This window comes from Callionymus lyra, chromosome 3, assembly GCF_982586985.1.
Source record: "Callionymus lyra chromosome 3, fCalLyr1.hap1.1, whole genome shotgun sequence".
In the NCBI taxonomy this organism is placed as follows: domain Eukaryota; kingdom Metazoa; phylum Chordata; class Actinopteri; order Syngnathiformes; family Callionymidae; genus Callionymus; species Callionymus lyra.
In genome coordinates this window covers 18,358,411-18,386,034 of record NC_141820.1, presented here as the reverse complement: position 1 = coordinate 18,386,034, position 27,624 = coordinate 18,358,411, and the positions used below count along the sequence as shown (strand labels likewise).

The 27,624-nt window shown below is 37.9% G+C and overlaps 2 protein-coding genes across 2 annotated transcripts; both read right to left on the bottom strand.

Annotated features, from left to right (window-relative positions):
- Positions 1–3,298: 3,298 nt before the first annotated feature.
- Positions 3,299–13,735, bottom strand: pfkfb3 (6-phosphofructo-2-kinase/fructose-2,6-biphosphatase 3). Its single transcript, XM_087786781.1, has 13 exons — positions 13,458–13,735; positions 11,516–11,644; positions 11,318–11,414; positions 10,420–10,486; positions 10,142–10,216; positions 10,010–10,066; positions 9,825–9,949; positions 9,541–9,748; positions 8,514–8,660; positions 8,317–8,421; positions 7,368–7,625; positions 7,096–7,287; positions 3,299–5,190 (listed from the first exon to the last, which is right to left on the bottom strand). Exons 1-13 carry the CDS (start codon positions 13,534–13,536, stop codon positions 5,137–5,139), a joined length of 1,593 nt encoding a protein of 530 aa, XP_087642907.1. The 5' UTR covers positions 13,537–13,735; the 3' UTR covers positions 3,299–5,136.
- Positions 13,736–19,568: 5,833 nt separating this feature from the next.
- On the bottom strand, positions 19,569–27,503 carry rbm17 (RNA binding motif protein 17). Its single transcript, XM_087786795.1, has 13 exons — positions 27,373–27,503; positions 27,031–27,176; positions 26,850–26,966; positions 26,196–26,362; positions 25,429–25,538; positions 25,223–25,273; positions 24,697–24,829; positions 23,799–23,950; positions 23,651–23,707; positions 23,010–23,077; positions 22,025–22,123; positions 21,451–21,523; positions 19,569–19,755 (listed from the first exon to the last, which is right to left on the bottom strand). Exons 2-13 carry the CDS (start codon positions 27,151–27,153, stop codon positions 19,652–19,654), a joined length of 1,254 nt encoding a protein of 417 aa, XP_087642921.1. The 5' UTR covers positions 27,154–27,176; positions 27,373–27,503; the 3' UTR covers positions 19,569–19,651.
- Positions 27,504–27,624: the final 121 nt, after the last annotated feature.

Here is a 27,624-nt window from a genome sequence, read left to right as displayed (position 1 = left end):
GCAACGATGGGTCGAACGGTTGTCTTACCTGTCCGCCTGACCTGGGCATTACCTGAACTACAGTTTCTTCACATTTATTCTTTACATTGAAAATGTGTGCCACCTCAGCAGAAGACCTGGTCTTCGGGCTCTTGATCAGCACTTTGGTCTGTGGTTGAATCTTTGGCATTTTCTTGTGAGATGCCACGTTGCACTTCACATGGAGGTCTGGTGTGCTGGGTTTTCTTTTTATACACACCCAGGAATGTGTTAATTACAGTATTTGTCACGAGCGAAGCTCTAATCTGTGATCGGTAAAAGCATTTAAAGACACGACAAGACTTTTGTCGAAGCAAAATTTGGTACGATGAGCATAATCTAGAGGACTTTGCCTTTCATATAAGACACTTCTGACTCTAATTGATCAACCACAGGTCAAGTTATTATTTGTTTTTTGTCAGGGACTGTAAATCAGTGCCATCAGATTATTGAAGTTTATTTTAACATTTCTGCTTCAGAATAATAATCAGAAAACTATGGCCAGCATCGTAAACACAACACTGGAATTTGCCGTGCTGGCATTTCAGAATATAAATTTTTTTTTCATTATTTTATTGAATAATTGTATTCAATAACTCCATTATTGAAAGGAAAAATATGTTTTTATTGAATAATTAAATTCCATAATTCCAATATTTTCAAAATGAAATACATTTTTTTTTTTTTTACACATAGAGTTTTATATTCTAATTCCAATAATTCGATAAAAAAATTCTAGATTCAATATTTATTAATCTGTTGACTTTTAAATTCAATTAAAAAAAATTATTGAAAGTGTTTAAAATTGGATAAAAATGCTTACGTAACAGCGGTTGACATGACCAACCTGGCCAGCCTCCATCGCCCTGGAATGTCTTGAACCTGAGTCAGTAAGAACCGGCTCCGTCAGCGAAGCATTAGGGATCTATTTGTGGCGCTGCGAGCTTAACTCTCAACCGTCCATGTTCCATTCATACACCTGACTCGGCAGCTTCTCTCTCCCACAGAGATTACCAACACACACATAAACACTCGGACAGTACAGCGGTTTCACTGCAGGCCGAATCTGCCAGCGCGACACATAGTTATCCAGCCAGGTGACCAGCAGCATCACGCTTTTACTGGCTCTTATGATTTCATGACAAGCACGTGGTTGGTTTCCATGAACCAGCGGTTTAGGAATCCTTTAGTCAGCATAAATAAAACACTTTATCTACAGTGTATCACAAAACACAAATGGTTAGTTTTACTTTCTCTTTTCTCACAAGTGCACTAAGAAGTTTACTGTAGCCATGAGCACATCGTTGATCAGATGTAGCATCGTATGCTAAGATAAGGTGCTTTTACATCACACTATGTAAGTAAGTAAGTAAGTAATTTTTATTTATATAGCGCTTTTCCAGACCAGGGTCACAAAGCGCTTAAACAATCAAAACAATAATAAAGTATATATTTTAAAGATCAAGATAAAACTGAGAACAACACAGGAGTTCCAGAAAAATCAAGGAAAAGTCTGAACAAATAAAAACGTCTTAAGATGTTTCTTGAAGGAGTCAGTAGATCCATCAAGTGCAAATATGTATGCGTTAAAAGCAGAGGCGGAACTTTGTTTGAGAAACTGTGTCGCTGCGTCTATAATATACCGAATCTATAATTTCATTTATTAAATCAATTTATTCACTATTTTAAAAAAAACAACGATATATTGTGGTATATTGCGATACTGTAGTAACAATTATACATTGTTTGTTTTAAATAAACACTTTTTCTGGTTTATACAGCGAAGAAATTAACAAATATTTTCTCTAATCAAATGTGAAAGTGTTTGTAGGAAAGTGCTTCTCAAAATATTAACAAAAATGTAAACTTACATTTACATTAAACAATGAAGTGCATTAACATTTCAAACAACCTGGAGCAACTTGCGATATATGTCAGTGTTTAATCTTTTAACTTTAAACTCTGTTTTAAACCCAAAATAAGTCTAAACATCAGCTTTAAAAGCTTCTGTTAAATATATATTTAACCTTTGTAATAACATTTTACTTTTACTTCTAAAAATCAAAATAATTTGATCTGATTTGACACGATTTAAAAGTAAGTTTGTAAAGCATTTAACGGTGTTAAGACTAAACTAAACTTAAATGTATTTTTGTGTCATTATTGATCCTAAAGTTTGTTCAATAATCGGAGGGTCCGGTGACACAAAAACGGAACTCAGTCTTTATTAAATCACTATTAAACTATTTATTGTATGAGGCAGATTCGATGATGACGTCATTAACTAAAAAGGAACGTTTATTATCGTTGACTGAAAGTTTCTCTCGTCTCTACAGAACAACAAAGTTAACTGCTTCGTTTTGTTTCGTCAATACACTTGAAGAAAACGAAAGAAATTCCATTTTAACAATTTAACTGCAACATAATGACTTTAAGATGCTTTATTTTGTTTTAGTCCAATAAATAAACACGTTTTTTATGTAATGAACTGAAAATGTTATTCGTTGTTATTGCTTCTCCTCACTTTTCTAGCTTAAACATTGCTAAGCTAAACTAGCTTCACCAGGCTAACTAGTGTGTTTCAACACAAAGTTATGTTTAAAACTAAACCTTGACACTTGACTAAAAATTCCATTTCGCAGAAAGTCACAAAACATGTTCTTACCTCGTGAAACTATCATCCTTATCAAAGCTGACGCGCGTGCGTTCATTGGTTAATGGTGTAAATATCCTAAATTAAGTTGAAGCGAAAGTGCCATTTAGAAGCACAGGAAGAGATGCTAGAAGACCCTTCACAATAAAACCACCGTTTATAAATAAACGTTCATTTTTATCGTTGTACAACTTTATTGGACTTGTATTTTAAACACCGTTAATTTACTCAAACTTAACGCAAACGGGGAAAAAAAAGTATTAAAGTAATTTGTACAAATAAATACTTTCCTACTTTAAACTAAAAAATAAACTAAGAAACAATGTAAAAAGTGGGAAATTATATAAAATAAGAATAAACAATAGTTTAATTCAAATAACTTCATGTATAGTTAAATATGAAATGGATATTATAATGATATATATAATAATTCATTTTATTTCAGATTAGTGTTAGTGCTTCATTGTTTGACAGACTATTTTTGCTAAAAAGGAGAATTATATAATATTAATTATTAATCTTGAAATATAACAGAAATTGATGACAGATCTGATTTAATAAATAAAGCAGTGACCAAATGTAAATCAATGTATGAAAGTGACTTTGGAAAGAATACATGAAACACAGTGTTATCGTAGTGGATTTATTGGTCCAGCTGATGCAAGTATGGACTACATCTTCTCGTGCATAGGCGCTCGATAAACATTTAAAAAATAAATAAAAGAATATAATTAAACGTTATCTGTTACAAAAAAAAAAAGAAACTTTCAAGTATCTCAAGCAAATACTTTGAAACGATTTAAGAAACTCTTTCAAAAAGTAAATGATTATAATTCAAGACTCTCAGGAGGTCGAGGATCCAGTTACATTGTATTTACACTGACATTTACAGACGTTTTCATCACAAAGTAAAAGGTGCTGACATTTGTGCGTAGCCGAGAGCAGCGGATGAACACAAAAATAAAACATTTCATAAGTGCAGAGAACTGTGGTACACCAGGACAAATGAGTGGCTGAGACAAAGAGTGAGCTGGCGCGAGTTAAAGTTTAAGTTGAACTCAAGACTTTCAGCTGGATATTGTTTAAACCAATCCTCGGTCGCATGTGATTAATTATTAATTTAAGGTGGAAGATTTACTGAAATAGAGACACAACTGGAAAGCAATGCAAATGTTTCATGTTGTTATAATAATAATAATAATGAGGAAAGTGTGTTTTTTATTTTTTATTACCATAATGGCATAAGGAGTAGTAATGATAGGACAGACTGTAAATTTTAACGTTTATCATTTTTAATTTCCACATTTTTAAAATGTTTATTGGCTTTTATTTAGTAATGCATCCCTTTAAAATGTGTATTAATTAAAAACAAGGTTTTTTTTGTGCGTGTTTTTTATGTTTTCAACAAAGTAAATATTACTTTTACCGACGATAAATGTAATAAAGTTGAGTTTTATTTTAAAGTATTGTTGTTATTATGAAAGCTTAAGACGACAGTTTTCAAGCTTTACCAATGGAACAAGTAAGTTAGTAATATTTGTACTTTTCTAGACCAGGGTCACAAAGCGCTTAAACAATCAAAAACAATACTCAATAAAATATATACTTAAAAAGGTTAAGACACTTATATTTCAGAAGTTTAGATTATAAATGTTGTACAACTGGAAACTTAACCATTTGCTCGATTGCATTATCAAGTTTAACGACCGATTTTTTTGTATAATAATATGAACAAATCTCAAAGAACGACCCCTCGCGCCCTCTCAGCCCTTTCGTCGTCAGCGACACTCATTTGTCGCTGCAGTTAAAAAGAGTTCTTCCTGACGACACCAAAGAACATTGTGTGCGTTACACTTAAAATCCTTCATTAGTTCGGTAAAAAGTAAAAACGAAGAAACAGCGGCATCAGGCGCTACAGGCACTATGGCAACCGTCTCACTGGCTCTTTGGCTACGTTCAGGTCACGAAGTTGACTTCGATGAATGACACTTTTTTTGCTGCTCGGTTTTGGACTCGGACATGGACTTTGTGGCAACAACAACAACAATTTGGAGGGAGACAATAATAGTCATCAAGCCACCATTACAACTGTTTTGGTGGTTGAAATGTCATTTAGGGATTAAGACGTGACATCAAGATGTTGTTTTGGCAGACACTAAAAAAAAAAAAAGACAACTTGAAACATGAACGTCACCATAGAGACATAAATAATACAGCGTTTCTTTCAAAAAGTGTGCAAAAAAATCATCGGATATTTTAAAGTGTGACTCAGGCGTTTTTCAAACATAAATAGTTGTGATTAGATCACGTGAGAGGGTTTTCTTTGGTCTCTCTGGATTATTAAAAAACAAAATAAAGTGAAATGTAAAAGGAATTGTTTTTGTTTCTGCACATGATCAGCAGAGAAGTTCTGGATGTACTCAAGGATGGCGAAGAGTTCCTCCAGGAAGATGGTCCTGCAGGGTTCATTGGCAGGGTTGCAGGAGGTCACGATGACCGGACGAGTTTCTTCTTAGGTTCTACAGAGAGCAGAGGTAGAGGCTTTAGAAAACAGAGTTCAGTGCTGCCGGTTTAAATCCCTCAACCGCTAGTTACATCAGAGTTGTTAGACGCCCTGGTTAGCTCAGGTATTTTTAGAGAGAGTGAGAACCGGTTCTTAAGTGAAGACATAATCTCCAGGGATGTGACATCAAACATCGTCGTCATCGGAATGTTTTCCAAAAACCTTTGTTGCCACAATCAGTCGTTCGAATACATCTACAAGGTCTAAACAAGGCGTTAACAACTAGCACAAGTTTAAGTTAGCATATTAGCATACAGCTAAATCGTAGAATAAATGGGAATCGCTAAAAATTTTGCCAATGAGATGTAAGCAGGATGGAACAACAACAACAAAGATGGAAGATGACAAATGGAATTGGGCCTAGCATGGAGCGGTGCAGTACGCCTGACAGCAATTTTGTCAAACCACAAGGAAATCGAAACAAACACTAAAAACCGGGCGTTATTATTGATACTGTGATATAATCCCTTTTTTCCCCACCATACTGTATCAAAGGTTTTTTTAAACATAGAAAAAAAAAAAGATTTTTTTTATTGCTTATAAATCATATTTTATTTTGAACACAGTTATTTTATGTTTTCCAGTTCAATAAATGTGTTTAGGGTCAAATAATTAATTTACAATTAACATGTAAATATTAAGGGCTTTTGTTCATTTCTGTGTCGCAATTGAACTTCCGGTGGTTGGCGTTATTTATTACATCCTCGGCAGATCCCGGTGATGACTGAGGACAAGAGGATACGGTCGACTCCAGCAGCTTGCTGATGTTTGGTTACATTTTGAAGTTTTAAAACAACTGAAAGCAGTTACGACTTCGTCAAGAGTCATGGGGTCTGTAAATTCTCCAACACCAGAGTCGAGTACTCGACAATACTACTAATATATCCTTGTTACTACAGTATCACTATACATCGTATTGTTGTCCCTGTATCGCTAGATTCTTAACAATACACATCTACTTAATCCCGCCTAAATATGATTTTCATTTCTTACATTTTCTAGGAGATTGCACTGAATTTTAGCTGCATTTCGCTTCGACCGAATTCCGCACCGCACAATTCATAGTACAACACAACACAAAGACACACCAGGAACCACACACACTGCCGCTGTGGGAACTACGGAGCCACAACAACAACAACAACAACAGCGTGTTTACCTTTGAACGACTAAGAGCGACACCACATCCAGATAGTGGAGGATGACTCGTCTTTTAGCGGCACAAGAGCAGCCGAAAATAAACACAAGAGACAGAAGCACACGATGAAATGACGACAGAGACGATGACGCAAGCGTTCGGGAATTCAGAGTATGTGATCGTGAAAGTGGAAGTTTGCGTGGGTCGACAAACACGTTTTACACGTCGACAGGACACGGCGGGGACTTTTGAGGGACAGGAAACATTCAAAAAGTCATTTTTATCTACGGTTTTGTTTCCGTCGAGGGTTATCATTTAGATAAGAGGACGATAGAAACTGAAATTTGACTAAAATTTACTATACGGATATAAAAATGTGTATTATGTTGCAGTGCCGACAACTTTTGAGCAAATACTTACAGGCAAACTTTGCCTAGCCAGTGCTGCGTGATGCAAGAGACAGCAGGAGAAACAGAAGTCAGCTTCACATCCACAGTATGTATGAGTTTTGAGGAGGAAATGTGTGAGAGATGTTTCTAGATCCACAACCGGAACTATGTTTTTAGTAAGTATCGTCAATGTAGAGATGTTGATCAACTTGTGGTGAGTAAACTAGTCTAGTAATGAATAACCGGGGCATGAAAAGCACCAGGATGTGATGCAACAGATGATGCAGAATGACATCTAACAATTTCTTGAGAGTTAGAAACTCTATCCACGTACCTGTCCGGCCAGGGTGAAAGGGTTGTTGTGCAATGGGCTGCAGAGGGCCAGCGAGGCCACGGACGGCGGCAGCTCCTGGATGGGAGCCTGGTCCAGGTCGTCGATGCGAGGCTTCTTGATGTTGGACTCGGGGCTGGTGAAAGGCGTCACACTGTTCCTCCGGATCAGAGAGCCGGGGCCTCGCTTCACCTCCTGTAGACGGAAACAAACGTTACTAACCTAAGAAGACACACACGGGTGAAAAAAAACATCTGGTACGAGCTTGAATCTACCTCTGGTCTGTCTCTGTGGGTGTTGACCGCCTCCACGTTTAGCGAGATGGACTCCACCTTGCAGCCGTAGGCCACCGGCGTGAGCTTCAGGACCGTGTGGAGCGGACACTTCAGGTACGGCATCTCGTCCGCACTCTTGTCCAGGAAGTAGGCCAGCAGGCAGCGCATGACGGCCTGGTGGCAGACCACCAGCACGTTCTCCTGCCGCTCCAGCTCCATGATGACTGGCTCCACCCGCTGGACCAGGTCCTGGTAGGACTGGGGATCATAGAGTAGAGGTAATGAGCAGCTAGAAATATCAGCTTCATGCATACTTGAAACCACGAAGATCGTATACATTTCAACCGTTATGGAACTTTCAAAACTGTTGGATCCATTTAGGAAAGCAGACACAAATGGAAGAAACAGTGTCTCTTTCAAGTCCGGGGCAACAATTTACATTTTTGTTATGCCGTTTGATAAAATAAGCCTTCAATAAAGAACCGATGAACCACTTTGTTGTTAAAGATCAGGGCGATTACATTTCCTCGGGGGCCATGTTGTATATTGGGCCTGTTTTAAGCCGTCAAGCCAATAAGAAGAAGGAAGAAAACCAAAATAAAATAAAAGTAGAGGTCATTGTGCCAGGACACTTTAAATGAGGCACTCATTTTTTTATGTAAAATATCATCTTAGATATGATAATAGACATGTTTGTTTATAAACATTTTGTCAATTTACTTAAACAGTATTTTAATGGAAAATAAATACCAACAAAAAGGACAATAGGAAAACGGAAAATGGCCTAAAACAAAACATATATATTAAATAAATACAAAATAAAATGATCTTTCAGAGGAATGTCTAAATGATTTTGACTTTGACTTTGCCCACATCTGTCATAAAAAGAAAAATAGTTCGGAACACGATTTAGACTCTTTTACGTGTGAACGATATAAATGGTTTTTACCTCTCCACGAGGATAGCGGTAATAGTATTTATCTTCATCTCTCAGAGAAAACTCTTCTGGGAACTTTTCCTTCACCTCTTCGTAAGTCATATCCTCACACACTCCCTGGAGATGAGAAAAGAAAGATTCAAATTCCCCTGATTTGACAAGCGGAGAAGTAAAGATCCGTGGATGACACGTTTATAGTCAAGACTCACCGCGTCGATCTCGTTGAGAGCTTTCCACTGTTCGTAAGGCACGCCCAGGTGCTCGGCCGTCTGGATGCAGCGACAGAGCATGCTGGTCCAAACCTTCAGATCCTTCAACTGCTGCTCCTTCAAGAACGTCGCCAAAGCCGCAGAAAACTACAACACAAAGTCAACAACACTCAAGAGAAGTTTCAGAAACGCATTGATGAAGCAGGTTGATGATTATTTTGAGCGTGGATGGAAAGAACAGCCTGATCTGCTCTTGGCTCTCTAGGACCTTCTGATCCTTAAACTCTGATCCATTAGTTATACCACAAATCTCTAAATGTAGATTTGGAGCCAGGGCCTTCAGTTTTCAAGCCCCTCTGCTGTGGAACCAACTACCGGCTTCAGTCCGGAGGGCAGACACCCTTTCCATGTTTAAAAACAATCTTAAAACCTTACTTTTCGATAAAGCCTATAATTAACCCAACTGTTTATCTTAGGTGTTATAGGCTGAGAATGCTGGAGCAGTTTAAGACGCTGAGCTCTGTATATCCTTCTTTTCTGCATTACATTCATCACCTGTGTAGTTTAAACCAACACCTTTTTATTTCTCTCCTGGAGCCCCAGAGCTCCACCTCCAGAGCTAGTGCTGATCCAGGATCTTCACCACGTCATCAGATCACGAGTTCTCTCCAGAACCTCCAAGGACTCTCCTACACTCTCCTCTTTTTTTCTCACTATATCCTCCCTCACTCTTCTCCTTATCCATCTGTCTATCCCCCCATCCTTCCTCCCAGCCGGTCAAAGCACGAACAACAATGAGTCAGGTTCTGCTCAAGGTTTCTGCCTTCTAAAAGGAAGTTTTTCCTCGCCATAGTTTACTGTACAGTGTTTTGCTTCTTGCTCTTTGTTGTATTGCTGGGATCTATTTTTCCTTAATCATCTATAGTCTTACTTCAACTGTATAGTGTCTTCAGATAACTTTGTTATGATAAGACACTTTAAATAAAATTGAATTGGCTTAAATTTTAAAAAAAAGGACTCTTCTTACCCGTTTGCCGTTAGGAGAGAGTCCCGCGTCGCCGCCCAGACGCCCCTCCAGGTTGTGCGTGCTCTCGCCGTGACGACACAGGTAGATGGTCCGGGGCTGGACGTGGATGTTCATCAGGTAGTAGACGATCTTACTTTGGATGTGATCCTGGATCCTGTTGACGAGGAACCTGCGGCCGACGTCGATCACCTTGATGAACGACAGATTCCTGGTGGAGCAACAACAAGAGGATGAGCCACAGCCCGTTTTTCTCCCGTTGAGCCGGAACATCCGGGGCGACTCACTTGTCGTGTCGGTCGGCGTCCAGAGGTTGATATTGGGCTTTGTAGCACTCTATCCTCTTCTGGAAGTCCAACACGGCGTCCGTCTTGTTGCAGTCCCGGTAATCCGGGCTCGACACCTTCACCTCCTGTGAGAGGAGGAAATTCAGCATCCAACGACCCGATCATTACAGACAACAACGACTTGCCATGATGTTTGAGGCGATGACGTTGGGATCGTCACAGACTGACTCAACGAAAAAGATCTGAGAAGAAAAAAAAAAGAAAAAAAAGTCAATCCTTGTTTCTTTGTCGTCGCAAACCGTCATAGCAACACACACCTTGAATGAATTCTCTCTGCCAAACTGGAGGATCAGCTCTCGTCGGTCCCGCGTCGTGTTGGTGGCATCAAAGACCTGACAAACACAGACATTCACTTCAATATAATATCTATTAAAAAGATGGCGGCCGCTAAGATCTATCATTTTACTAGATTACTCTCACGTTAATCTAAAAAGAAATGCACTTAATAAAGTCAGGGTGTGAGAGAAGAGTCGAGCTAACTCGAAATGTGAGTTTTCATGATACAGAACGAGTCCTTTAAGCAAAAGAAACTCACCGCTGCTTGACCTCCTTCATCCCTTAAGTACGACTTGACGTCCTGTAACGCTGCCAAGGCACAGAGTCTGTCGAAAACACACACACAACTTGTGCTTAATTGATGGATAGAAAATTGAAAATAGAAATTTAAGTAAAATCCCATGAGACTCATTACACATAGAAATAATGTAAAGCTTGAACCACATGCAGCCAAACAATAGAATTGATGATGAAGAAAAGTTAAAATTGTGTTTATGTATTTCAGTTCTAAATTGAACTAGTTCAACTTGTTCTAAGACTTGTACTTTTTTCTTTTTTTTTTTACTTTGAGTTCCCATAGCTACTTACATTCATGTATCAGTAAAAAATATATATATATTAAATGTAATGCATTTTATTTTCATTAATTATTAATTTATATGTCATTTTATGGTAATGTGTCTTTATTTAAATGTTTTTTTATTTTTTATTTATCTCTTTTCATTAGATTCATATTTCATATCAATTTTATTGGTTTATTCTTAATTCTTATAATGCCACCAGAAGATATAACCCGTGTTGCGTTTACAACACTGATAATAAAAGTTTCTGATTGTGATTCATAATAACATACATTTAAATCACATTATTTAAACCAGTAATGCTTTATTTATTTTGACCTTTGGCCCAATATTTCCATTAGTTCTTTTAAAGCGCTCCACATTTATATTTAGAATTTAAAAAGATGCTATAGATTTTAGCTGATATTTAAAATGCAATCGCTCAAATACGTATCCTTTCAATATCCAATATCTACTGGCTTGAAGATAGACATGTACATGATGTGGCTCCTTGGGACAGTTTTAAAATGCAAAATTTAAAAAAGAAATTCCGCTGACACAACATTTTTTAACAAGTATACACTTTCAGTGACTTACTCCCTGATTTTCACAGCGCCCTCATTTTCAGGGTTGAAGAAGTCATAGGAGCTGTAGTTCTTGACAGCCTCCCTGCGATACTCTCCCACGTTGAAGACTGCAAACACACACATCCAAGGGCAACAACAGGTCAGTGAACAACATTTCCAACATCTCAATGAGGGAAGAGTGAAGGAACATTAATAAAGTGTTTATTACCTTTGGTCGGCATTCCGATCCAATTGAGGTACCGCGTGAGTTTCTTGGACATGTAGGTCTTGCCTCGCGCCGGGAGCCCGACCATCACGATGACGGTTGGAGCGTTGGCCAGGTGTGGCGCACCTGTCGCTGCAGGTGAAGACAGTCGGACGTCATCGTCAAACACAGCCAAAGCACAACAACTTTGGAGGATTCCCTCAGTGCCGCAGTCTTGCTTGAAAAGTGCAAGCACTGCACTTTTAGCTCAACTTTCACTGCTCTCGCATGCACCGTCTGCTGCAGAGTCCAGTGTCGGTGCACAACTGACCCACTTCTGACAAACCATGACTGCATGTGACTGCCTGAGCAGTTTCCCCCGTAAACCCCAGCTGAGCCTCTTTTGACATGCTATAGTCCGACAAGGTGCTTCAGGCCATGACTGAGAGAATGTAGGTCAAACACTAAATATGAATGTTTATTATGTGCTCTTCTCTATTCCATATTCAAAATGTTTTTAGTACAATTTAATTTAATAATTTTGATTATTTTTGTATTTATTGCCCTTTAACTGATAAATGAATATGTGACAGTCGTTTGAACTCATATTTTACATTTTTTTTAACCCCGATTTTCAAATTCTGAATGTTTATCTTCTCCCGTTGAATTCATACATTTCTTTCGCATGTTCCACTCAAGCTCAATAATGCGTTTTTACCCTTTTTCAACATATTCATTTGAAAGATAATTTTGTTTGGATTTTCTAGCTCTTATGTGGACTTTTTTTTTAAACTTTTACATTAAACTAAAGCAGAATTAAAGATTAAGACAAAGCGTATTACATAAAACCCTATAACACCAGTATCGGGTCATTATTGTTTATTTCCAATCCAAGCCGAAGTCTAACGTGAACCTTTAGAGATATATTCGAATTAAAACAATGCTTTTTCCTTCAACCCCTTTTTCCATCTTATTTGGTTCATGTAAATGTGTACGATTCTGAATTTGCAAGTGAAATAATCCATTAAACCAGCTTAGACATGTTCACGTGTGGTTCACATCTATTTAAGTGTCGTGTACAACTTAAAACAAACATACTGGAAATAAGCCTTTGTTTAAAAATATTGATAAACAACAAATGTACCTTTTCTTGAAAATGATTCATAGTTTATACTTATTAATAAAAACAATCCACGGAGATTTCAATCTTGATATGGTATATCATGAATTACATAAATTGTGTTGTATTAAAAAAGTTATAAAATACTGTTGAATGCATGTACAAATATACTAATATTTCTAGTTTGACATGGAAAAAGAGAAATAGTATGAATGCTTGTTAAGATTGGCCAAAACGGTTAAGAAGATTGATCCTAATTGAATCTACACAAGCTTCAAACGTTTTATATATTATCAATATTTCTAATTGTACTACCAATAATTTCTGAGCTAATATTTATAGATATATATATATATACAGCGATCATTTATTATTAGAAATTATTATCATTATTATTAACTATTATATTATTAATATTTTTTAATTCAGAAGTTGACAAAACGAGTGAAAATGTACAATTTTCTTAAAAAAAAAAAAAAGATGTCAATGGCTCTTTCTGTCGGCGATGTCGAACCATGTAACACGTGACTTTAAAACGACCAATCAGCGAGCGCGATGCGAGAGCGGAACCGGCGGTAACCACGGCGACCACACGACCTGTGACAGGCCGCGACACTCGGCGTAGAACAGGTAGCGCGCGTTACAATTTACCGTAACTGTACGATTAGCGAGCGATAGTACAAGATATTTCAACATGGCGGCCAAAGAAACACTCGCTTGAACGGCTTAATAACCGGTTTTAAGTCGACATTGCGTCAAGAATACGAGTCAAGAGCCACATTTAACCGTCGATAAAGCATCTTTGTAACACAAATGTCAGTAAACTTTAAGGACAAGAACCGGTACCTCGTCGTGGTGCCGGCTTTCCATCCTTGGTCGGAACCCAGATCTTTTGGATCTTGTTCTGGGTCAGCTCCTTGGGCATCCCAAGAGACTAGAGGACCCGCAGAGGACACTGGAACCGAGACGCTGGACTCAGGAAGACAACGAAGCCTCGGACAACCAGGAGGATGATGATGCGTCGCTGCAGGCGAGATGTGCCGGTGTCTGCCGGGGCGCGCGTGCCTCCTCTATTTAACTCCTCCCTGTTGGGCGCTGACGTCACGCACAGCGTCAGCTTTAGTCACGTCCTGTCGGGGGGGGGGCCGAAGCGCCCCCCTCTGGTCACTCATGGTAACTCAGCGTTATACCGTTAATCGCTATTTCATTTTGTTATTAAATAAGTATGTTCTTCAATCATGAATTTATTGGACGTTCAATTTATTTTTTTCAATTCACTCCATGGTTGGATCAATTATTTCACAAAATCTTTTATTGAATTCTCTTTTACTTCTATCGTTTTTTCTTATTTATTTCCAGTTTTATTTGCGAATTACGAAATGACATGAATTAAAAAGTTCGAAATTAAATTAACAATATGTAAGGGTAACATTTACTATACATTCTATGTCGTCAAATTTAGTTATTTTCAGGATTTAACAATTAACAGTATTTGGTTTTATTTCATATATATATATATATATATATATATATATATATAAGGTAAGGTAAAACTTTATTGATCCCTCAGGAGGGATCAATAAAGTTTTACCTTACCTTACGCACACACACACACACACACACACACACACACACACACACGCACGCACACACACCCCCCCCCCCCCCCCCCCCCCCCCACACACACACACACATGAACACACACATACACACACACGCACACACGCACGCACGCACACACACACATATATATTATATATATATATATATATATATATATATATATATATATAGGTTAGGTTAGGTTAGGTTAGGTGGAACTGTATTGATCCCTCAGGTCTCATTCGGGAAATTGTTTTTTCAGCGATACAGCAATTATTCATAAAAATAGAATAAGAACAAGAACAAAGAGAAATAAAGAGAAAGAACAAGATGACAAAAACTAAGTGTAAAGATAAAGAACATAGATCAAATAAAAATAACTAAGACAAAGGATACAAAGATTAACATAGAATAAAACATCATGATACTTTTACTCCACTCCTGCCCCCAAACTCAGAATTGTACAATCTAATAGCCCGAGGAATGAATGAGTCCTTGAGTCTATTAGTGTTGCATCATGGGAGGAACATTTGTGCTCCATCTGCTTTTCTGCTCACTGATGACAGTGTTTAGAGGATATATAGATATACATATAGATATCTATAGATATAGATATCTATATATAGAGAGAATTTGTTCAATCAGTTATTAACATGATATATTATAATAATGTTTTTTAATTAACTTTAAACATATTGTTTGTGGTTTATATTATTTATCACATTTAGTTTTCACAAATATAATTTGTTGGCAATAAAATAAAGACAGTTCAAACGTTTCCAAAATCCTCCCTTCATCTTAAAATGATGCATCATTGCAAAACAGCGCCATGAACTTCAAAACTTCTCAAACATGTCAAAACGTATGTGAGAAACTTCCCCTTCTCTTGCCTCAGCACCGAACTCTTCACGACCTCTCCGGGAGAAACATGTAGAAGAATTCCTGTTTACTTTATTGCGACTTTCAGAATCAGCGTGACTGTGCACTTCGGATTCAGACGCATTCTTTATTGTGTTCAAACTACACAATGGCGGTCAAAAGGTCTGTGACATCACAAGGTCACGACTTGGGAAGGAGAAGTTGAATTGCTTGTGGTTTTTATAGTGGAAATTGAAATTATTGGATATTTTATTTTGTTCTGTCAATTGGAAATAAGAGACACATCTTACAAATACACTATGATTATACATATTTAAGTTAAAATCTAAAACGTTTTAATGCTTTATTCTCTTATATATTTTTTATTATCTTAAGGTAAAACTATTTAAATTGTGTATACTATATGTTTATACATCTTTAATTTGAAAATATAATGAATTAAACTTAATTTTAAGATTTTGCATCGGGTTTATAATCATTATGATTACTTATTATTTTCTACATTTTATGTTTGAGAGCTTTATGGGGCTTTGGAAGATTATTTGTCTTCATAAAAGATATACATTTGAATGGAGGGCTGGTAAATAATTGCCTTATATTGAAACTAAATATATATATAATGAGAGAAATGGTCCATTTTAAGTGGAAAACATTGGGATGATTTATTTTTAAAGTAAAGAAATTAAAAAATAAATGATGAAAATATGTAAAAGAGATCTCACTGAGCTAAAAACTGTAGCCAAAAAAAATGATATGAATAAAAAAAAAAAGCTGTTGAATCGACAGATCAATTAAATAACTTCTAGAAACACTTTTTGTCTTTCCTAACACTTACATAAATTTGACTGACGCTGCTCACACTGTCACTGTGCCATAATCCAGCCGAGCTAAATGGAGTCTCCTGGACCCTGGAGATGCATCTCTGGGTCTGTAGATCCAGCCGTGTGGGCCAGTTATAAAAACCTCCCACTGCCATTCATAATAGACAAAAGTGGTGTTAGTCCATAACACATTTGTTACTGGGTCATTCACAATTCATGATTTAGAGCAGGGGTCCCCGACCTTTAGTGCACTACAGTCCGGTTTAATGTGGGCATTATATTAGGTTAGGTTAGGTAGCACTTTATTGATCCCTCAGGGGGTCTCCTTCGGGAAATTGTTTTTTTCCAATTAGACACAGCGATACAGCAATTATTCATAAAAGTAAAAATAAAAATAATAACAAGAACAAAGCGAAATAAAGAGAAAGAACACGATGATACAATCTAAATTTAAAGATAAAGATAAAGAGCATAGAACAAAGAAAAATAACAAAGACAAAGGATACAAGGACTAAAATAGAACAGAATGTCAAGATACTTTTACTCCACTCCTGCCCCCGAACACAGTATTGTACAATCTAATAGCCGAGGAATGAATGAGTCCCTGAGTCTATTTGTTTTGCACCTGGGAAGGAGCATTCGTGCTCTACATCTGCTTCTCTGCTCACTGATGACAGTGTTCAGAGGATGACTGTCATCATCCATGATGGACAGTAGTTTGTCCAGTGATCTCCTCTCAACAACCTCTATTAACCAACAGACCTTAATATAAAACATTTTCCCACTACTTTAGAGGTTTATCTTTGGATACTAGACTGAAACGAGCATCCTGACGTGTCAAGAGTCGCAGGGGACTTCTGAATGTTCGCTCCATTACTAATAAATCCTTTACTCTTAATGATCTTTTTACAAGAGTTAATTTGGATTGCCTCTCTGGTCGTGGGGGTGGTCTTGCTACAGTTTATAGGGAGAGTTGTTCTGCCCGGCCCTGAGGCAGTGTTCTTGAAAGACTTCAGTGACTTCTTATCTTCCATTATTCAAATGGAATCTGTTCTTATTCTTGGAGACTTTAATCTTGATGTTGATGACATCACATCTTGCTCTGCTAAAGAACTTTTAACTTTAACAGAAGCCTTTAATTTTGAGCAACATGTTTCTGAACGCACTCATCAAAGAGGCCACACTTTAGACTTAGTTTTTACTCTTGGTCTGGACATTTCTAATGTATCTGTCTGTACATGATGTCCATCTGAGTGATCATTCTCTTGTCTTGGTTAACATGTGTTTGGTGAATGAGTTAGCCCGCTTCAACAAAATCCAACCAGAGTATAAGTTGCTAAGTGAGGAAGGACCAGCTCACTCCAAGATATTCTCAGTGATACTGCAGACAGTTTTTCTGCTATGTTTGACCCTCCTTCCTTTGATGACTGCCTTAACGTGGACAGTTTGATTCACTGTTTCACTACTCATTGTGTTGAAATACTGGATCAAGTGACAACAATGCATTTTTGGGATTTTTCATGGACAAAATTAAATTGATCAAAGAGAAAATCTCTCCCCCTTTGTTTGGAACCCCTACTGTCTCTGAGCCCCTCTCCTCCTCTTGGTCTTCCTTCAGTGCTCTATCTCTGGGTGACATTTCAGCACTAGTGAACAAGATGAAACCCTCCTCTTGCTCAGATGGCATCCTTCCTTGCAGCCTTAAAGTATTTGATGTAATTGGGCCCTGGGTTACCAATATGGTGAACCTCTCCCTATCCACAGGGGTTTTTCCCAATGCATTTAAACATGCCATTGTTGAGCCTTTGCTTAAAATGCCAGGCTTAGACCCGAATGACCTCACTAATTTCAGGCCTATTTCTAAACTCCCTTTCTTGTCCAAGATCTTGGAGAAGGTTGTGACTGAGCAGCTGTCTTTGTTCCTGGATCAGAGCGACATCCATGAGATGTTTCAGTCTGGCTTCCGTAAACATCACTCTACGGAGACAGCTTTACTGAAAGTGTCCAGTGACATCATGATGTCGGCTTATTCGGGTCAATACACTGTTCTGGTTCTCTTGGATCTGTCCTCAGCCTTTGACACAGTTGATCACCAGATCCTGCTGAGAAGACAGGGATGAAGTGGAACTGTCAGGGTCTGTGTTACATTGGTTCTCATCATACCTTTCTGGGTGCAGTTTTAGTGTATCTGCCAATCAAATGAGGTCCTAATCGGCAGATCTGTTGTGTGGAGTCCCTGAAGGTTCTGCTCTGGGTCCTTTATTGTTTTTGCTGTACTTGATTCCCCTCGGTAAAATCATTCAGAGATTTCCTGATGTTTCTTATCACATTTTTTCTGATGACATCCAGCTCTACTGCTCTTTTGATCCAACTGAGCCCCAGAGGCTGAACAGCTTAGTCAATTGATTGCTAGAAATCAAACATTGGCTGAGTGAAAACACTCTACAGCTAAATGTGGACAAAACTGAAACTCTGGTTATTGCTCCTGATGATGATTCCAGGGTTGAGTCAGTACTTTGGTGACTTAGGTCAGTCTGTCAAACTGAGCCTGAGAAACCTGGGTGTTGTATTTGATAAAGACATGTCTCTTGTTCAACACTGCAGAAAACTGACCAGAAACTGTTTCCTTAAACTCAGAAAAATCTCAAAATTAAGAAAAATGTTGTCACAACATGATCTGGAGCTTGTAATCCATGCGTTTGTTTCTTCTCGTCTGGACTATTGCAACAGTTTGTTTTCATGTCTTAACAAGAAGGATCTGTCTCGTCTGCAGTTGATACAAAACTCTGCAGTGAGAATTCTGACTCGCTCAAGTAGAAGAACTCACATTTCTCCGATCCTTAAAACTCTTCACTGGCTTCCAGTTTTTTTCAGGATCAACTTTAAAATTCTGGTTCTTACTTTCAGATCTATTCATGGTCAGACTCCTCCTTACATCACTGATCTGATCCAGCCTTACACCCCAGCTCGGGCTCTGAGGTCTGTGGATCAGAATCTACTGATGGTTCCTGAACACAGTTCAGGACCAGAGGAGAGAAATCCTTCCAGGCTGTTGCTCCTAAGCTTTGGAACGATATTCCTCTCTCTCTGTGTTTGATGATCTACTGACTTCTTCAAGAAACATCTGAAGACATTTTTATTTGTTCAGGCTTTTCCTTGATTTTCTGGAACTCCTGTGTTGTTCTCAGTGTTATCTTGACCTTTAAAGTATATACTTTATTGAATATTGTTTTGATTGTTTAAGCGCTGTGACCTTGGTCTGGAAAAGCGCTATATAAATACCAAATTACTTACTCACTTCAGAGAAAATACCATGTTTTTTCAAAACAAATTACCCTTAAATAATGTTTTATTTTGAAAAAATACCACCTTTTCACAAGGTAAAAGTGTGTCTCTCCATCTTAATCTTGGCGACACTTAGTGCCAGTCTAGGTGACCTAAAAAAAACAATTAGTGAGAATGAGGGAAAAGCAAACACTAGATGAAACCATGTCTGCAGAGAAACAACCGCTTAACCCTTGTGTGGGTCACCTTGACCCAGAAATGACAACCGCTCAAGAACTGACCACAGTAAACAGGTGGTCATAATGTTTTAGTACACGTATATAAAGCTCAACATGGATTTAAAGTGAAATAAATCAACTGTTTTTTTCACGGTTTATTTGTCGACATCTCAGTCACGGGGAATCTAAGCAACAGACGGTATAAAAGTTTATGTACATGAGAGTTGAGTCCAGGTCAGAACTGCTCGCCCAGGTCGAACACCCGGAACTTGTCTGGGTTGTAGAAGCAGGCCTTCACCACCCGGCCGCCAAAGTAACGTCCGTTCAGGTCCACCACCGCTGCAGAGAGAGAGAGTGAAAAAGAGAGAGAGAGTGAGAGAGAGTGAGATTCATGGCCAGGTCAGGTTCACGGAACATTCACAGTTGCGAGCGATTGCGGTGAGATTTTCTTGTGCAAACTCGTTACGTAACTCACAGTCGAGCTGAAATCAGAATTAAGAAATCCTGTAGATAGACATGTTGAAAAGAGGTTTCTACATTTCAAGACCTCCGGTCACGTCGCACCTTCTCTGGACGGGACCAGGATCTCGGGATGAAAACGAGTCACTAGTTGAGAGCAGGTTCATGATTTGCTGCACGTCTTAATAAGTGATGTCACAGAGCGCTGTCGCCCGGAGACATCTCAGGCATGAGCGTCAAGACGAGCGACACCTCTTCTCAAGACCGGGGCAAAGTTCAGCGACTTACAAAGTTCCTTAACTAGATCTATCCAGAATAAAACTTGAACATTCTTCATTATAGGATTCATTATTTCATCCATCTTCCATAATTTCATTGGTCTATTCTATATCATTTATTGCCCCTAAAAAACCCAGTGTTTTTTAAAGCATATTAACATTATTTAAATTTAAATCATATGTATACACATTTAAATAATATATTAAAACAATGAACGAAAGAACATAAAATTCATAATTATATTTGGCTTAATGTATAATACGTATAAGTATAAGTTATTGGTGACTTTATTGAAGTTTCTACTTCATATTTCATTCTTTAAAACATGGCCACCTCTGGTCTATAGAGCCACGGCTCTAAGGTACATCTTTAAATGGAGGATGATGAACGGTCATAGTCTACATATGCTTGCATGGTCATGTCATTAGCGAGTGCTGATCATTGTTGTCTCCCGTCCCCGTTGTCGCTCACTCACATGACTAGACCGGTCAGTCTGACAAACACTGCTGTGGGAATCATTCGTCTCCATTGTGCTGGGAAAGGAGAGAAGCTGGGGATGCAGCCAAGCAGCGTCTCAGCAGGAGACAAGAACCTTGGTTTTTTTTAGGGCCATTTAAAGCCATGTAATTAATGCATGAGGCTGGATTGACCCGTGCTAACAAGACCTCCGATCGAAAGCGGTTTTAGATCCAGCTTATGGCACTTTTGAATTATGACACTAGTTAAAGTTTAGGAGAAAAGTTGTCTTGAAATTCTTGTTTTGGAAATGACTCCATATTTATATTTTAATTCAACACATTTGGACCATAAACTTATTCATTAAGATTTATCTTCATCTTTCCTGAGTCAGCTAAACATGATTAGAATCAGAATCCCTTAATTAATTATATAATTATTAATGATTAAGATATTTTAAAATTAATATTTAATCATCGATTCATTCATGCTGTTGGAAACCCAGCATTGAAAAGACGATCCGTTGAATAACAACAGTGACGTAAGCGCAGGTCTCCGAGTGAGAGGTTGCTGGGCCACGAGTGACGCAAACACCTCCAGGGACCCCCCGAGTCTCACCCTGTTTCTGATCTGGGCCGACCCATTTAGATTGATGACAGTTACACAAGTAGAAAATTACATAAAGAGAAGATTTCCTTCTTTTTTTTTAAAAAACAGGTTTCTGACAGAAGCTCTGATATCACCTAAAAATGTGACTTTAACAAACAGTGGATTTCAGTAAAACCAGAATATGGTATTGTTTATTTCACAGACAAATAAATATGAATTGATATCACCAACCTTTAATGGCCGACTCCACTCTTTCAAACTCCAGGAATATCCTGACGGCTTCGTCATCGTGAACCTCTGCGATCTGAAGAGAGGACGCGTCACTTGTTGACTTAACTTATAGTTCAAATATTAGAAAATGAAATCGTCATCTTTAATGTCGTTTTATGTTTTTAGTATCAAACAAGTGGCTCTCGGCTTAAAAGGTCAAAATAAAAGGTAGAGAATAAGATTTTCCATCAAAAACATTACGTTTGTTGCTTGAAAAGCCTCTTCACCTTAGACTTCAATGGAAAAATAAAACATTGTTTTAACCTTATGTTAATAAACACATTATTGAGTGTTTTTGTTCTTTTTTTCCTCCATTTGTGTTTGTAAAATAAACTTTTGATTTTACGATTCATCATCAAGGAAAATGTTATGTTTCCTTTGAGGTATTTATCATTTCTCTTTAACCAACTAATATGATGGTATGTAGAGAACACGCCGTTATAGTTTGGCTCAAAACCTCTGGGCCTTTATCTGGATTCGAACCAATCGCGCTTTGCATCAACAAAACTCAGAAGAAAAAACATCAGCCGCTCACCTCAAATATGACACATTTCACCACTTTGCCGTATTTCTCACACTCTTCTTTGGTCTCTCCCTCCAGGTCTTCATCCACCTCTCCTCGTCCGACCATGTTCTGGGGAAATATTCACAATTCATGAAAACTTCCTGGACGATTCTTAAGTTGAGTCGAGTTAAGTTTAGACAGAAATGTAAAATTCTCCAAGGATTATCACAATACTTGAATGTGTCGTTCTAATAATTGAAAATAAAAGTAGATAACTGAGAGAGACAAACGTCCAGGAAGGCCATCCTAAGACTTTAATCCATGCATTTGTGTTTTATCGTCTGGACTATTGTAACAGTTTGTTTTCATGTCTAACAAGAAGGATCTGTCTCGCCTGCAGTTAATAAAAAACTTGAGAATTCTGAGCCGCTCTAGTAGAAGAACTCACATTTCTCCGATCCTTAAAACTATTCACTGGCTTCCAGTTTCTTTCAGGATCAACTTTAAAATTCTGGTTCTTACTTTCAGATCTATTCATGGTCAGACTCCTCCTTACATCACTGATCTGATCCAGACTTACACCCCAGCTCGGGCTCTGAGGTCCGTGGATCAGAATCTACTGATGGTTCCTGAACACGGTTCAGGACCAGAGGAGAGAAATCCTTCCAGGCTGTTGCTCCTAAGCTTTGAAACGATCTTCCTCTGTGTTTGATGATCTACTGACTCCTTAAGAAACATCTTATGACATTTTTATTTGTGCAGACTTTTCCCTGATTTTCGGAGACTCCTCTGTTTGTCTCTGTTTGTCTCGGTGTTATCTTGACCTTTTTAGTATACATTTTATCAGGTATTGTTTTAATTGTTTAAGCTCTTTGTGACCCTGGTCTAGAAAAGGTCTCTATAAATATTACTTACTTACTTACTCTATTCATGAGACATCTAATATGCGTTATTACTGCTTATTATCAATACACTGGAGCTCATTTGAACCGTGAGAGTAGAGCAACATACGCACCCTCAGCAGGACCACCTTGGTGGGGTTTTTCAGGATCTCTGTCAGTGGGTTTGCCTTGGAGGCGTCAGCTAGAGAACAGAGAGAGAAAAGATGTGAAGATTAAACACGTCTTGTGCAGGTGCTTGACTTTATAAACCAGTTAGGGTCAAAACGACGAGCTCATTTTCAGAAGATATACACAAGCGTGTTTGTTGAGTTCATCAACATTTTTCTTGTTGCTTATGTGTAGCAAAAATAAGATGGATTTTTCATTAAGTAGCTTCAGCATTGCTTAAATGTATCTGACCTCTTTTTGTTAAGTTCCTTTTCCGTTTTATTAATTGTTTCATTGTTTTATTATTTAAAGAAATAAATACACATGTGTGTTTGTATGAATAATAATGTTTTAAAAAGGTAATTAATGAGATTGATTTCACTCTATTGTACTAGAGTAATTGGTATATTTCATCGGCTCTGAGTACATTTTACATTTACATAAATCACAACTCAAACCTCGTAGTTTATCCATCTTTTCACCTGCTTTTGTATTTGTTACATTTTAAATGGATGTATATAATATGCTCACGGCTTCACGTGAAAAAGATAAAACACAAAGAGTGAAGGGTGAGACGTGACGAAGAGTAAAAAAAGGTTTTGTTTACCCTCAACTCCTGGTCCAACGCCTAAAGTCTCCGGCGGCCCTGCTTGGCTGTGACCAGCTGCTCGGTGACAAACATTAAGAAAAGATGCACGTGTAAGTCTCAAAATGAAATGAATAACACTGAAAAAAAAAAAAGGAGTCATCATTACGTTTCTCTGCAGCGTCACCGATGATGATCTTCCCTCCTCTCTTGCTGGTCTTCTCCACGGACAGGGCTGTGCTCAGGCCTTGCTCGTGCTTCCCCAGACCCTGTCCCTCCTTGAAGCCGTACTTCTGCATGATTTTATGGGCTACGGTTCCTCTGCGAGCAGAACAATAAAATAAAATAAAATAGTAAAAAGTATTATTAAATTTAAAACTAATCTCATTCTGTAATGAAAATTGTTTGGTAGAATCAGATTCTCATTGATGGCAGTTTAAAGTCTAATATCTCAGGGAAAGACATTCTAATAAAATGACACTATGTTTGACAAACATTAAGTATTATTTGTATACATGTGTTTAAATGTTATTTCCTTTTTAAATTCACATTTATGTAGCCATAACAACAGTACAGTAGATACAGTTTATATGTTTACTACTACAGTATCATTCTGTTTATTTGTTTTCACATATTTCTATTCCATCTTTATTTTTTGTGGGTTTTTAAAATGTACATTTTACAATTACACAACTGCAAGAGGAACAATTATATATTGTGACATTAAATCTTTTTTTATCATGTCTTCTAAACATAAGCATTTTTCTAATCACAAAAAAAGAAGTGATGCCTGAATAAAAACATTTCTTTCATTATATTTTAGCATCTTAAAACTACACTTCAATTTTTCTTTTGTAACGTTTTAATAATTAAACTACTTTTTTTTTTAAATAGTAAAAATGTAAACTTTCTTCAAACGAGCATATAGTTCAATCCTGTGACCTCACGGTTATAAAACTTTAGGAGAGACAGTCTGTCTTCTGCTGCCACCTAGTGTAACGATCAGTAACTGCAGGTTTAATTCCATCGAAAAGATAGTGTGGTAGACGTGACTGTGTCACTCTCACCCCATGTTGGCCAGGAAAGAGCTGCTGGGCAGCGGCGGTGACCGTGGGCGGTCCGAGTCGTCAAACATTGGGGGAGGGATGGCGGCTCTGGAGCCCCTGCTGGGACGGCCTTCATCCTCACCCGGGTACGAGCCTGTAGATGATTGACAGACATTAGGACTGACAAGTGAGTGACACAACACACACACACACACACACACACACACACACACACACACTTTCCCTTCTCAAACTCTACATCACCAAATTAAAGTTGCAGGTTTGTGTGACTCATCGTAAATTAACCTTCACGTTTTTAAATATCCAAATATATCATAGAATTCAAAGAGAATATTGAGCCAAACTTTTGTTACATTACTTTGACAATAATACAACAATACTTTGAAACACAATCATTTCTCCTGTATTAGTCTTCTTCATCAATCTCCTCCATAACACTCACTTTTACTTTTAAAGTTGAAATTGTATTTAGATATTGTGTTCCTTTTTAATAGTTGGTTTTAAAAACAGATACGAGAAGACTCACCCTCTCTCTCCACTAGTGACGACGGGGGGGCAATAGCAGCACCGCCCAAGGCTGAAAAACAGCAGCAGTTATTAAAATAGGTCACAATATTATAAGTTTAATACGTTTCACTTGGATAATGCTGTTCAATGAATCAAGGCAAGGTGGAGAAGACGAACAAACAACATAAGGTCATGCTATTCTTGTCTTAGGCACTAAAATCTCACTTCGTTTCCTCCTCTCTTTTTCGTAATCGTCCTCTTCGTCAGAGTCTTCCTCTGTTGGGAACCTTGAGAAACCACTTGGTGCTCCACCTTCATGCCTGTCTTTCCTTTTCCTGAAAGGAAATAAACAATTACGCTGTTACAAAACACTTCTGAGGATTAGAAAATGGCTGGACAATGATGTGTAGACTCCACAAGTTTTTCTTAGTATTTTAAAAACATTATTTTTTGCAATAATAAACAAGAAAGTCGTTGTTTTTATCTTCTAGAGCATGAACAAAGTGATGACAGTAAATAAGTAAGTAATATTTATTTATATAGCGCTTTTCTAGACCAGGGTCACAAAGCGCTTAAACAAACAAAACAATACTCAAGTATATACACTTTAAAGTCATCAAGATAATACTGAGAACAACACAGGAGTTCCAGAAAATCAAAGAAAAGCCTGAACAAATAGAAACGTCTTAAGATGTTTCTTAAAGGAGTCATTAGATCCATCAAGCGCAAAGAGAGAGGAAGATTGTTCCAAAGCTTAGGAGCAACAGCCTGAAAAGATAGTCAGTCTAGAACTTTTGCATCTCGTCGATAGTCAAAGCATTTTTATTTAAAAAAAAAAATGTCTTTCTTGGTTTAGAAAACATCAAACATTCATCTTTGCTGTATGATGATGCTGTACTAAATGTTTAACCTTTCATTAAAACCTTGAATAGACAATCACCATAACTATATATAAAACTATTCAATTGATAGTTACGAGTGAGACGACCTACTTTTCTCTCTCCTCAATCTGCTTCTGTCGCTCCTGTTCTCTCTGTCGCTGCCGATCCTCTCTGTGACGTTTCATCACCTTCTCGTAGTCATTCGGAAACATGGGGTCGTACTCGTCCGCGAGGGGTATCAGGACATCTCCGGAAGAAAAACCGCTGGGGGCTGCGTCCTGAAAATGAATATAAGAAAATGAGACGCTAATTGACGGCTCAAGGTTCACCAACGTGTCGTACAGAGAGACACGAGGGTGGCTTCAGGGACCATAAGAGTGACCTGTCAAAATAAAATGTTTTCGCTAACATGATCAGTCCTTAATAAATATCACTAACCATGAATCAAATAAGCTTATGGCTTGTGATGGATAGAAAATGAGTGTCAAACTGGAAGTTGTTACACACTTGAAAGACAAGGGTGTCCCCCGTCTGCCATCCCAAGAAGCTGGGATCCGCTCGAGTCACTCCGTCAAGACAGTACGCAGAACATTATGAAGTTAATAGTATGTAAGTAACTAAGTAAGTAATTTGTATTTATAGAGCGCTTTTCCAGACCAGGGTCACAAAGCGCTTTAACAATCAAAACAATACTCAATAAAATATATACTTTAAAGGTCAAGATAATACTGAGAACAACACAGGAAATGAACGATCAGGACACACCTTGAGTCCAGCCGGTGCATGTGGAGGAGTGTCAATGATCTGTCTTTCCTCTCCAGAGCCCCCTCGCTTCAGGTCAATGACTGGAGCCAACACGGTGGTCTGTTTACTTCTTGGAGTCTTTAAAAAAAACATAATAACATTACATTACAGTACATTAAATTGAAAATATGTGGCGTTTTACTTTTGCCTGAGTCGACGCTGCCTTCTTGACTTTGAGCTGAGATTGCATGAGTTTGTAGTTCTTGGACCATCCTTCTGTCTTGGTGTCACTGGCACCCACACCCAGATCATCGTAGAGGGACATGACTTCCCGTTTCCTGCCGTCACCTTCACAGACAGCACGTTATACACCCTGAGAGCAACATCCATCCCAGCGAGATTCATGCGTACACAATACAATTGTACATAGTGCTCGAGTTACTTAGCATTGCTAAAGCTAGCTAACGCTAATATAGCTGCACACTATATTCGAGGCTGTGAGAATTACATGTTGTAAAGTTTGAATGAGAAGAATTTGACTCACCAGTGCAATGTGTAAATGTTCATTCGGCAATATTTATGGAATAGATTTCAATAAAAGCCACGTTTCAATTGTAATTCTTGGAAAAAAAAAGCAGCAGCACAACAAAACCCAGCCGCACGCACAAGAGCAAGAATAACCTCTGGTGCCCCTAGTGTTCGGATGACTTGGATGGTTTTGTTTTTTTCTTCCTCCTTTAGTTTCAGCTTCCGTTTAAAACTTTTTACATCATTAATGCTTTATATTTCATCTTAA

Coding starts and splice junctions, on each gene's coding strand:
- pfkfb3 (XM_087786781.1), bottom strand. CDS start 13,536: ATGCCCAAGGAGCTGACCCAGAACAAGATCCAAAAGATCTGGGTTCCG. Junction 10,487..11,317: donor GGCGCTGTGAAAATCAGGGA/GTAAGTCACTGA, acceptor TGTTTTCGACAG/ACTCTGTGCCTTGGCAGCGT. Junction 9,749..9,824: donor GACGCCGACCGACACGACAA/GTGAGTCGCCCC, acceptor TTGCTCCACCAG/GAATCTGTCGTTCATCAAGG.
- rbm17 (XM_087786795.1), bottom strand. CDS start 27,153: ATGTCCCTCTACGATGATCTGGGTGTGGGTGCCAGTGACACCAAGACA. Junction 23,951..24,696: donor TCTTTCCTGGCCAACATGGG/GTGAGAGTGACA, acceptor TTCTGCTCGCAG/AGGAACCGTAGCCCATAAAA. Junction 21,524..22,024: donor TGAAATGTGTCATATTTGAG/GTGAGCGGCTGA, acceptor TCCTCTCTTCAG/ATCGCAGAGGTTCACGATGA.